The 12492-nt window shown below is 46.9% G+C and overlaps 1 protein-coding gene across 4 annotated transcripts in view; it reads left to right on the forward strand.

The window, feature by feature from the left end:
- igsf10 (immunoglobulin superfamily, member 10) overlaps window positions 1–11663 on the forward strand; it is a 45193-nt gene extending 33530 nt beyond the window's left edge. For all 4 annotated transcript variants that reach the window (XM_072473826.1, XM_072473824.1, XM_072473827.1 and 1 more), the window contains one exon: window positions 9630–11663. In XM_072473826.1, coding sequence (XP_072329927.1) covers window positions 9630–11538 — 1909 coding nt within the window. In that variant the 3' untranslated portion in view covers window positions 11539–11663. The remainder of the gene's footprint in view (window positions 1–9629) is intronic.
- Window positions 11664–12492: the final 829 nt, after the last annotated feature.

Below are 12492 nucleotides of genomic sequence, written 5' to 3' on the forward strand. Positions count from 1 at the left end.
GCCGTTCACTGTCTGTGCTTTGCAAAGGAGAGGAGACAGAACTGTTACTGCTGTGGGGAATTTCGGGAAATGGCTCATGGAGTGGATCCGGAGACAAACCAACAATGTTGGATATTAAGTTTGAATTCAGTGATAATTAACAAATAACGGGACAATATTTATTTCAAATATATAGGCAATAGTTTCAAAGGTCCCACGATCTGGTTTTCAATTCAAAAAAATTACTGTTGCCAGAATGTGTTGGTGAACATTTAAGATGTTCGTATATCATCCCTTGACTGCCAGTTTAATGTGAGTGTTTTTTTAAGCAGGTTAAGGTCACCAGTAAAATATCAGACAGAGCAGAGCCACGCAAGCATGTTGTGTGTCTGCCTGTTAATAAAGTCCAGAGGAATTCCTAGGTTCTGATGTAAATATACTGTCCACTTGGCAGCAGTTACAAGTCTATTACAATCCTTTCAAAACTACCACTTTTGAGTTTTAACTGTGATCGAAACACCCGCCGAGAAATGAATTAATTTTCATTGATCGGTGCGACACCTTAGTGTTCCCAGGCGGTGTGCCAAGGTGTGCCAGTTTGCAGGTTGATCGCCGTGATGCCCTACAAAGTATTATGGCCCCTGACCAGACCCCAATGGTGGCTGGGATACTGAACCAATACCCCAATATTTTAATTCATTTGAATGTCTGTGCAGAAAGAATGATTCGCTGCAGGAGTGATTGCATAAAGAAATAGGGCTTTGGTATTTTTAAAACAAAATTTTATTATGCATGCAACATTAAACTTTTTAACTTCACATCTGAAAAGAACAGCTTACAATTAAACCTTAAACATCACAACTCAATTACCCATTAACAACAAAAAAAAGAAACAGACAGCTTTCAATCTATCTTACTCTGGAAGAATTGTGGACTCAGCATCAGGCACATCAGAATGCAACTCCTCTCTCCAAAGTTTCTCCACAAACCAAAACTGCCCCTCAAGCTTGTCACAATGTCTCTCTGCACTCCTTGGCTCCACCCACAATGACCTCATCTCCCCAAGCTGAAAAACAAATGATCTTTGTAGGCTGCAAAGCGCCGGGGACTTTCCCATTCAAATCACAGTCCATTAGCCCAGACTGAAAATCATATTCCTTTGTCAATTTCACCTTCTGGCTGCTAAAAGCACCCAGGCCCTGCAAACTAGAATTATTTTAAACAAACATGACCACTGCAGTCAAACACACTTTAACCCCAGGCTTTTAACCCTTAAATTCCCCAATACTTAGAATCCAATACTCCTAAAGTCGTCTCATCGTCACAAAAGCGAGTTTTTAATTGTCACTAGGCCATTCTCCCCTGCAGACATAGAATAGACATAGAATCCCGACAGTGCAGAAGGAGGCCATTTGGCCCATCAAGTCTGCACTGACCCTCTAAAAGAGCACCCCACCTCGGCCCACTCCCCACCCGATCCCCGGAACCCCACCTACCCTGCCACCTTTGGACACTAAGCGGCAATTTTAACATCGCCTATCCACATATCCTGCACATCTTTGGACAGTGGGAGGAATCCGGAAAACACGCAGACACGGGGAGAAAGTGCAACCTCAACACAGACAGTCACGCAGGGTCAGAATTGAACCCGAGTCCCTGATGCTGTGAGGCAGCAGTGCTAACAACCAAACAAAAAACAAAGAACAAAGAAATGTACAGCACAGGAACAGGCCCTTCGGCCCTCCAAGCCCGTGCCGACCATGCTGCCCAACTAATCTACAATCTTCTACACTTCCTGGGTCCGTATTCTTCTATTTCCATCCTATTCATATATTTGTCAAGATGCCTCTTAAATGTCCCTATCATCCCTGCTTCCACTACCTCCTCCGGTAGCGAGTTCCAGGCACCCACTACCCTCTACGTAGAAAACTTGCCTCGTACATCTACTCTAAACCTTGCCCCTCTCACCTTAAACCAAGCCCCCTAGTAATTGACCCCTCTACCCTGGGGAAAAGCCTCTGACTATCCAAAACTGATATCGACAAGTTGACCACGAGCCAGGAGTCGAACCTGAAATCTTCTAATCTGTAGGCAGGCGCGTTATCCATTGCGCCACTGGCTCACAGCAACCGTGCCACTGTGCTGCCCCGTAAGCTGGATATTTCTTCCGAAAGAGAGCGAGAGAGATCAGAAAACACCCAAAAAATGTCAAGCTCAGCCTGAACTTCAGCACATCTAACAGCTGGATCAGAAATGACTGCCCACTCAAAGCCGTGAATAGGTTGCCTATTTTCCATCACATACCCCCACCTGCATTCACTGTGCATGTCTGAGAGGGGCGGGGAGCAGCCGTGTCTCTAAAAGCAGGAAAGAAACATCGCAGTAAAGCTGTTCACATCTCCTTTCTCCAGCGTCAGGTTCATACAACGTCGCAGAGCTTCTTTGCCAAAGGCCTCCGAGTGTTAATGATTCTTGCAATGAATGTCGAAATGAATTAAATCGACAATGTCATAAAGTGTTAACTGCAGAATGTACTTTTCTGCAATTAATCAGCAACAGCAGCAAATGACTTTATTGTTCGAGGGCCTGTGAAAGACTTTGTAAAATATATGTGGCAGCATTAGTCTTATGACTGCCAGCTATGGAATGGAGATGGCTACCACAGTGACTCATTCCAGCAATAGAAGTACTGAAGTTTGCAAGTCGTAATGTATGTGACAGGTTTGGCTCATTGGACTTAGGCTTATATATCTCCCCAGAGCACCATGTTCACCCCAGAACAACCCTAGAACACATTTTAAAACAAAGCTTAAGTGTGCCTCTAGTTGACTAACCATGGCATTAAAGTGAAACAGTGCTTTCTGAATTTAGTGCAGTGTGATACTGAAACTTTGTTTAGTCGCCTACTGAAACTTTGTTTAGTCTCCTTCACTGGTTTAGGAGCTCCACTGAGAATATTGGCGAAATTAGGATGGCTAACCCAAATATTTTCATTTGATCCCTCCACCAAAGCACTAGATGGCCCATCCATCTCATTTAGTAGTTTCAGAACTACTCCATGTATTCACACATGGCAGTGCAATTTAATCCAAGTAAGTGTGATATGATGCGCTTGGAGGAATTGACGTAGAGAGGCAGTATAATCAATGTTTTAAAATATTTTTATTCAACATTTTCAATTTTATACATAACTGTAGAACAATAGCGAACACCCCAAAATCATACCCCAAATGCCCACCCCCCACCCAACTCCCTCCTCCCCCATGCCCCTCCCTAGCAACCAACGGTGACCAGCTCTTTAAAGTACAGAATAAACGGCTGCCATCTCCGCTAGAAACCCCCCCCCCCCCCCTCACGGTGTACTTTCTCGAAGTATAAAGACTCCATATGAACCCCCAACCACACCGAAGCACTGGGCGGAGAAGCTGACCCCCCATCCCATCAGCTCCCGCCTTCGAGCAGGAAGCGAGGCAAAAGCCAGAACATCAGCCCCCAACCCCATCTGCAATTCCGGCAGGTCTGTCAAGAGGCAGTAGAATCTAAATGGTACATTTTGAAGAGCAGAGGGATCGAATGGTGGGTATTTACAGGTCGCTGAAGGATCTGCTGTAATATGCCTTTAAGGGATAGCAGGATGGCATCGTGAGAAGGAAAATGTGTCAAGTTGCCCAGAATTAGTTTCACTTTTGCTTTTGAGAAGAGCACAGCACAGCATGTACAGTTCTGCTGTTGTCTTCAATCTTCCTATCCATTTATAAATGTTCCCCCGAGACTCGAGTTCATAAATTAATTCACAATGTGTTTACCCAATCCCTTATGAGTGACGGGTGCCTTTCTATCATTTTAAAAACACAACATGGTTAGCAGCAGTGGTCAAACAGCCTGGCAGTAATATTAATTACACGTACAGCATGGCAAAAAGCCTTAGAACATGCCACACGACATGACGCAACTCTTAACGGCCTTGTCAAAGTGTAACAAGTTTGCACCGTCGGAGATTATTGAAATCAAAGTGTGGAGACTGCACAGAAGAGCTTTGAAGACCAGGATAGTTCTCAAGTAGAGAGCTGGCGAGCAGATGGATCTCTCGTGTTGAGATTTTAGTGCACGGCCTGTTGGTTCCGTGAGTGGGACAGCGTGTTGAGAGGATCAGCTTCGAGTAAGCTCAGGCAGGAAAGGCGAGCGACCAGGGCGTGGGTCGGGTCGGTGACAAGTGAGGGAGAGTGAAAAAAAAATCAAGACATCATGAAATTGGGCTAGAGAATGTTGTGATTATAACAGGTAGTTTCGGGAGATGCTGAGCAATAATGTAAATAAAACAAGCAAGAAGGCCAAAGATTCATTGTCAAAATGTCCATAAAATTCCCCAACCTGAACTGAGGTGCAGCTGACCCACTATCCAAATGCAGATTGTTTAGACAGGGTACAGATTTATGATTTCTTGATTCAGAAGTGTCTGAACCAGACAAACGAGCGATAAAAATTTTGCAATCAATTGGGAATGAAGGTCGAAACAGGCGCAACATGTCATGGATTAACAGTAGAAGAGCAAATGGATTCCAGAAAGAGATGGATGACATTGGAAGACTTGTTCAGAATCAGGTTAAACTTCTGTATTCATTGACGAGAGTTGATGGCACTTCGACAACAACCTGCAGAATCCAGAGACCACTTCACCATCAGATGCAGAGAAAAGGGTACATATTGTGATTTCAAATGAAGAACTAGCATTGAGTTGGTCATTGTATCCACTCCCATGGAAGTATTTCAGAAAGGTCTGCTCGACAAGCCCAAATATGTAGCATCGAAGAGCTTCACAAGGGTGAACGTATGTCATCATAATAATGTTTATTGTCACAAGCAGGCTTACATTAACACTGCATACTGTGTTACTGTGAAAAGTCCCGAGTCGCCACATTCCGGCATCTGTTCGGGTACACGGAGGGAGAATTCAGAATGTCCAAATTTCAGGACTTGTGGGAGGAAACAGGAGCACCTGGAGGAAACCCACGCAGACACAGGGAGAACATGCAGATTCCGCACAGAGACCCAAGCCGGGAATTGAACCCGGGACCCTGGCGCTGTGAAGCAACAGTGCTAACCACTGTGCTACCATGCCGCCCTACAAAGTAATCCACGCAGGTCCAGCCAAATTCTTGATGTACTCACCAGAGCACCTCAACCTAACTAGACATGTGGCAGGTGTGGACTTCTGAATGACCAAGGAAATGTTCGGCTTTCAAGCAATTGTGCAAAGCATGTGGCAGAAAGGGCCACTGGCAACAACAGTGCACTAGAGCAAAGGCTGACGCAGTTACAAAGAGCTGTGCACTGATCCAAACAGACCGCACACAACAAGTGTCTTCAAGCAGCAAGGACATCCATCTGGTATCCTGTCAGAAATATATGCATGAGGTGATCGACAAACCAAAACATGACGGTGATGTGCACGATGAGACGAAGAGTGGTGGACACATGTTTCACACTGTTGATCTTGTGGAAAACATATAGGTGCAGTTACACCATCCAAGGCGTTTGCCAAGTTCAAATAATCTGTCCTAAGAAAGCTGGTAACCATTCGTTATTGACCAAGATTAACACAGGGGCCTATTTCAACTTCTACCCCAGCGATTTCTAAAAGACATGTATCCACAGACATGGAGGACTGTGGTAAGCCTATTACTGAGCAAGTTTCAGCATACAATGATTCACTAATTCCTTACACAGGATCCTTGGTCCTGGAGTGCAAATACAATCAATTCTGCTGGGTGCCAGAGATGTTCTACAGCATGGAGACTAAAGGCCCAGCAAGTGCAGGTCTACCGTACATGCTGTGAACCCGCATATGTGACAATCCACAGAATCAGTCAGGTACCACAAGGTAGATCAATCTCAGAAATAACCCCTATCACATCAGTTCACGACCTAACGTCAAGTATCCAGACTTTTTTGCGAAACTGGTAATTTCAAGGGAGCTGCAACGTTACGTTTGCAGAAGAGTCAACTGATCTGGTAAATTTTGCACAATAAAACAGACAGCAGCTTCAAGAAGAAACACAGATTCTACACTACAAAAATTGTGGAAAACCATCATTGAAGGATGGCCTGATTCAATTCAATATGTCCACAAACACATGAGACCATTTTAGCCTTATCAGGATGAACTAGGCATCTCCTAGTCATTTGTAACAGCACTCAGGTCATCGTACCGGAATCTTTGTGACATGATATCCTTCAATAACTTCATCACTCACACTTGGGCATAAACCGGATGAAAAGACTCACAAGGGAGACAATCTATTGACCGGATATGAACAATGACACGGAGGTTGTTGTTGAGAAGTATGAGGCATGTCAAGAGCAAATGTGAAGTCAACACAAAGAACCACTGATTCCACATGAAGTTCCTGCCCATTCATGGTCCGAAATCATATTCAACCTCTTTCATGTCCCTGGCACTGACTTTATCGTCGACTACTTTCCCAAGTACTCCATTTTTCAACAATCGCATAATACAAAGAAACATAGAAAATAGGAGCAGGAGGAGGCCATTCGGCCCTTTGAGCCTTCTCTGCCATTCATTACGATCATAGCTAATCATCCAACTTGATCGTCTGATCCTGCCTGTTGTGCTGTTTATTCTTTTCAGCAAGCACAATTGTCGCACACACTCTGTGTAATATTTTCAGTTTATTTGGTGTGCCTGGGGAGATCATTAAGAAACAGTCAGCAATTTATTGGTATGCCATGTTAGGCTATGTGTGAGAGGTGTAATATCGATCACACTACTTCTTCTCCTCAATACCATAGATTTAATGACCTAATTGAACAAATTACTCTCATGGCGGAATCCTTAATTCCCAAATGTAGACAGACGAAGCAGGATCTAAACATTGCAATGTTACATCTGAGAAGGACACCTTTAAGTGCCACTATTCCATCATCAGTGGAGCACATGTCTGGCAGAGCAGAGCTAAAAGTTTGCCTGTTCTTACCCATTCTTACCCATTCTACTCTCTCAGAAACTACACAACAACCGTTAAAACTGAGGGAGAAAAGATGGTCAATGTGCACGATAAAAACGCGGGTACCAGATTGCCAAGTTGGGACAGCAAGTTTGCATCCCGGATCCCACAGAAGGTACATGACAGCCAGCTGAGGTGAGAAGGATTTGTTCAGACCCAAGGTCCTATGAACACAAAAAGGTGTACCAGGGAGCAGTAAACAAGGACCAATCAGGTCCATTCCAACTCCTCAACCACTGTACAGTCCAAGTGCATCTGGGACGAAATCCCAAATGCAACCAGAAACAGCATCCAAGAATAAGACTCACAGAGATCACCCTGAGCAAATCGAGAAACCTCCAGACAAGGTCACCATCACAAGACAGAAACAGGGGAATTTATAATGGGGAACAAAGAAATGGCTGGCCAATTAAATACATACTTTGGTTCTGTCTTCATAAAGGAGGTCAAAAATGACACACCAGGAATGTTGAGGAACACAGGGTTTAGTGAGAGAGAGGAACTGAAGGAAATCAATATTAATAGGGAAATGATGTTGGGAAATTAATGGGATTGAAGGCCATTAAATGCCCAAGGCTTGATAATCTACATCTCAGAGTACTTAAGGAAGTGGCCCTAGAAACAGTGGATGCATTGGTGGTCATCTTCCAGGATTCTAGAGACTCTGGAACAGTTCATGCAGATTTGAGGTAGTTAATGTAACACCACTATTTTAAAAATGAAGTAGAGGGAAAACTGGGAATTATAGATCAGTCAGTCCAATGTTGGTAGTGGGGAAAATTGTAGAGTCCATTATAAAAGATTTAATAGCAGAGCACTTGGAAAACAATATCAGGATCGGTCAGAGTCAGCATGGATTGATGAAAAGGGAATCATGCTTGACAAATATACTGGAATTATTTGAGGCTGTAACTAGTGGAGTTAATGAGGGGGAACCAGTGGATGTGGTATATTCGAACAAGGTCCCACACAAGAGGCATGTAAAATTAAAGCATGTGGGATTGGGGTAGCGTATCAATTGGAAAGAAGACTGGTTTACAGACAGAAAACAAAGAGTAGGAATAAAGGGGTATTTTTCCAAATGGCAGCCAGTGACTGCAGGGGTACCACAGCGATAAGTGCGGGGATCCCAGCTTTTCACAATATATGTTAATAATTTTGTTGAGGCAACTAAAATGTAATATCTCCAAATTGTCAGATGACACAAAGCTGGGTGGGAGGGTGAGCTGTGAGGAGGATGCAGAGATGCTTGAGTGAGTGGGCAAATGTATGGCAGATTCAGTGTAATGTGGATAAATGTGAGATTTTCCACTTTAGTAGCAAAAACAGGAAGGCAGATTGTCAGAATGGCTATGGATTGAGAGTGGAATGTGCAATGAGACCTGGGTGTCCTCATACACCAGTCGCTAAAAGTAAGCATTGTAACCCACAAGTACCCTACGAGGTGGAAACAAAAAACTTTCCGTGAAACTTGCAGAACATGAACATTAAGGGGCGGGAGACCTGTAAACAATGTTGTGTGGTTTATGAAGCCAGGTAGTTAGGCACTGGGGAGGCAGACCCATTTCGGATCTGCTGTGTAATGTATATAATAGTTATTGTGTATAAATTCTTCTTCTTGGCCAGTCCCTCAGCATCGAGGTTACCTTGCTTCCATTCCGGGGAGGTGGGTTCTGCGGTGGCTGAATAGTCCGGTCCTGCATCCGCAGATCTGCTTCGGGTTGGGCAGCTGGTGCTTGATGAGGTGGGTGGGTGGGACGCTCTGGATTCTGCGCTCTCTATCGCTTGGCCTCCGCGTGCTCCATCCTACGATGCTCGGGGTGATTGACGCATTCGCGGATGCTTTTTCTCCAGCTTGTGAGTTCTAAGGGAAGCGATTCTCACTTGACGATGGGGATGCTGCATTTATTTAGGGAGCCTTTCAGAGTGTCCTTGTAGCCTTTCCTCTACCCTCCGAGTGATCACTTCCCGTTGTGGATCTCGGAGTAGATCACTTGTTTGGGGGATCTTGTGCCGGGTGTGCGGGCAATGTGACCTGCCCATCGCAGCTTTGGTCTCCTTTTCTGAGGAAGGATGTTCTTGCTATGGAGGGAGTGCAGCGAAGGTTTACCAGGCTGATTCCTGGGATGGCAGGACTGACAGATGAGGAGAGTTTGAGTCAGACAGGAGGTTCTACCACCTCCCCAAAATTCACAAATAGGCGTGTCAGTCTCCTGAGTCTCAATCGCGGATCTGGCCCCGTTCCTCTTTCGAATCGATCGTGTTCCATGCGGCGCCAGTGCCAGTCCCCCAACGGTCTCCCTCCTGTACTCTGATTCTTCGTTGTTTGAGATCTGATCCACTACAGTCCCATCATGAGCAAACTTGAAGATGGAGTTGCAGCCAGGTTTTGCCACACGGTCGTGCCCCCTTAGTAGGGGGCTAAGTACGCAGCCTTGCGGGGTCCCGGTATTGAGGACTACTGTGGAGGGGGTGTTGTTTATCCTCACTGATTGTTTTACTACCTGTAATTTAATGGCGCTATGTAAATGCACCAGGTTTTTAATTTAAAGTTTATTTTCCTTTCACAATTTCATCCCTTCCCTCTTTGCTTGTTAGACTTTGATTGTGTCGTCTTCTTTTCAGGATGGCAAGCCGTGTGCTGGTGTTACCCAACGGGACCTTGTCGATTGAATCGATGATGGGGAGAGACGCCGGGGACTACCTGTGCATCGCCCGAAACGCGGCTGGAGGAGACGCGATGTCGCTGCGGATCGATGTGTCCATGAGGCCGGCACTGATCGAGCACAAGCGGTCCACCCACCACCGGTACGTGTCGTACGGGGCGGATCTTCGGGTGGACTGCAAGGCCTCCGGCTCCCCCGAGCCCCGGGTTTCCTGGATCCTGCCCGACGGGACGCTGGTGGGCAAGGCGCTGCAGGCCACCGGCGGCAGGACTCGCAGGTACGTCGTGTTTGGCAACGGGACCCTCTACTACAGCAAAGTGGGAATGGCCGAGGAGGGGGATTACACCTGTCACGCACAGAACACTCTGGGCAAGGACCAGATGAAAGTACACGTGACGATAGTGACAGCGGCGCCGCGCATTGAGGGACCCCGCCAGAGATCCCTGAGGGTGGAGAGCGGAGACAGCGGTATGTTTCACTGCCGGGCCACGGGGCAGCCGCCACCAAGGATACTGTGGATGCTGCCAACAAATGAAATCCTCTCCTTCTCCAAAAACAGGTACAGCCTGCATCCCAATGGCTCGCTGGCCATCCGGAACGCCCGCCTCTCCGACGCCGGCGAGTACAGGTGCATCGCCCGCAACCCGGGCGGGGACGATACCGACCTCTTCCACCTGGACGTAGTCGCGAAGCCGCCCCTCATCAACGGCCGGCGCGGGAACAGGACGGTGGTGCGGGACACCGCCATGAGGCACAGCAGGAAGCTGATCGACTGCCTGGCTGAGGGTACCCCCAGGCCGCGGGTGGCGTGGATCACGCCGGACAACAGCGTGTTGGACGCCCCCTACCACGGCAGCAGGATCGCGGTCCACCCGAATGGCACGCTGGAGATCCGCAACGTCAGAGCGTCCGACGGGGCCCAGTTCACCTGCATAGCCCGCAACCGAGGCGGGGAGGCCACCCTGGTGGTCATCCTGGAGGTGACCCGGAGGCCGAGGAGGCCCGTGTTTGCCAACCCGCTCAACGAGAAAGTCATCGCTGGCGCAGCGGCCGCCGTTGCCACCCTGAACTGCTCGGCCGATGGCCACCCGCCCCCGGAAATGTTATGGACTCTTCCCAATGGCACACGGCTGACGGGCGCGCTCAGGGTTGGCCGTTACCAAATAAGCAATGACGGCACCTTTCGGATTCACAGCCCAACCGCGCAGGATGCAGGAAAATACCGATGTGCAGCTAAAAATGAAATGGGATACATAGAGAAACTCATCATCGTGGACATTGGAGAGAAGCCCACCATAGGCAACCGGCCACTTGGGTTAATACGAAGTATGAGCGGGGATACTTTGTACCTTCCTTGCTCCGCCAGTGGCAGTCCGACGCCAAAAATCACATGGACTGCACCGAGCGGTAAGGTGCTCGACCGACCTCAAATAAACACAAAGTATATCCTCTTTGAAAATGGGACTTTGAACATTCGGGAAACAGGCTTACAGGACAGGGGCAACTACGTTTGCAAAGCGCACAACGTTGCCGGCGTGGCCTCGGTGTCGGTATCGGTGGCGGTCATTGCCTACCCGCCTCGGATAACCAACGGACCCCCCAAATCCGTGTACGCCATGGCCGGCTCTCCCGTCCAGCTCAACTGCATGGCAATCGGAATTCCCAGGCCGGAGATTGTGTGGGAGCTGCCCAACCACACGTTGCTTTCCACTTACAGCAAGGGGCGCCCCACCGGAAGTGAACTCTTGCACCCGCAGGGAACACTGGTGATCCAAAGGCTATCGGCAAAGGATTCAGGGACATTCAAGTGCACAGCCAAGAACAAGCTTGGCAGTGACTCCCGAATAACATATATTCAGGTCATATGAAGTGACTGCTCTTCATAAGATGAAGTCTTGTATTTGTCTATTCTTATATTCATTTTTGAATATATATATATAATATATATATCTATATATTTTTTACAGAGACTAATATTATACTTTGCGTTGAAGATATCTGTGGACTGATTTATTTCAGACAAGAAGAAGATATTTTATTTCCCTGATGTTAAAAAGATCTCTGGGACTATGCTTCTATGATGGTTGGGGCAAGGGTATGTCTTGGTTTTATCTCACTTTGCTTTCAGGAAACTGATGAGATTTGAAGAAATGCTGGTTTTACAGCCTTTCCACTTCCAATCTCCCTTGAAATCAGGTGAGAGCAATTCCATTTCCAAATGTATTCTTTCACAGGATCTGGATGCCGCTCCTCCTGCCGGATATGTTGCCTCGGACCGATTGGTAAGCTCAGCCATTTTGGTGCGCGGTTCAGAGTTAACCACATGGCTGTGGGATCCAGCATCACTGAGATTAGCTCAATCATCAAATTTAAATTCCGCTCCATCTGCCGAGGTGAGATTTGAAACTAGATCCCCAAAACTTTGTGGGCCTCTGAATGACGAGTCCATGACGGCGCCATCATCTTCCACCGAAATAATATTGGATGGGGTGCAAAACCAATGATACATGTGATCCCATTTGATTCTCAACAGAGAACTTAGATTAAAATTCACCCCCACCGAGACCGCACAGAAGTGGGAACTCCCCACACTCTTAAATGTAATAATGATAATTTTTATTGTCACAAGTAGGCTTACATTAACACTGCAATGAAGTTACTGTGAAAATCCCCTAGTCACCACATTCAGGCGCCTGTTCGGGTACACTGAGGGAGAATTCAGAATGTCCAATTCACCTAACAAGCACGTCTTTCGGAATTTGTGGGAGGAAACCGGAGCATCCGAAAGAAACCCGTGCAGACACGGGGAAACGTGCACAGGC

This window comes from Scyliorhinus torazame, chromosome 14, assembly GCF_047496885.1.
Source record: "Scyliorhinus torazame isolate Kashiwa2021f chromosome 14, sScyTor2.1, whole genome shotgun sequence".
Lineage (NCBI taxonomy): Eukaryota > Metazoa > Chordata > Chondrichthyes > Carcharhiniformes > Scyliorhinidae > Scyliorhinus > Scyliorhinus torazame.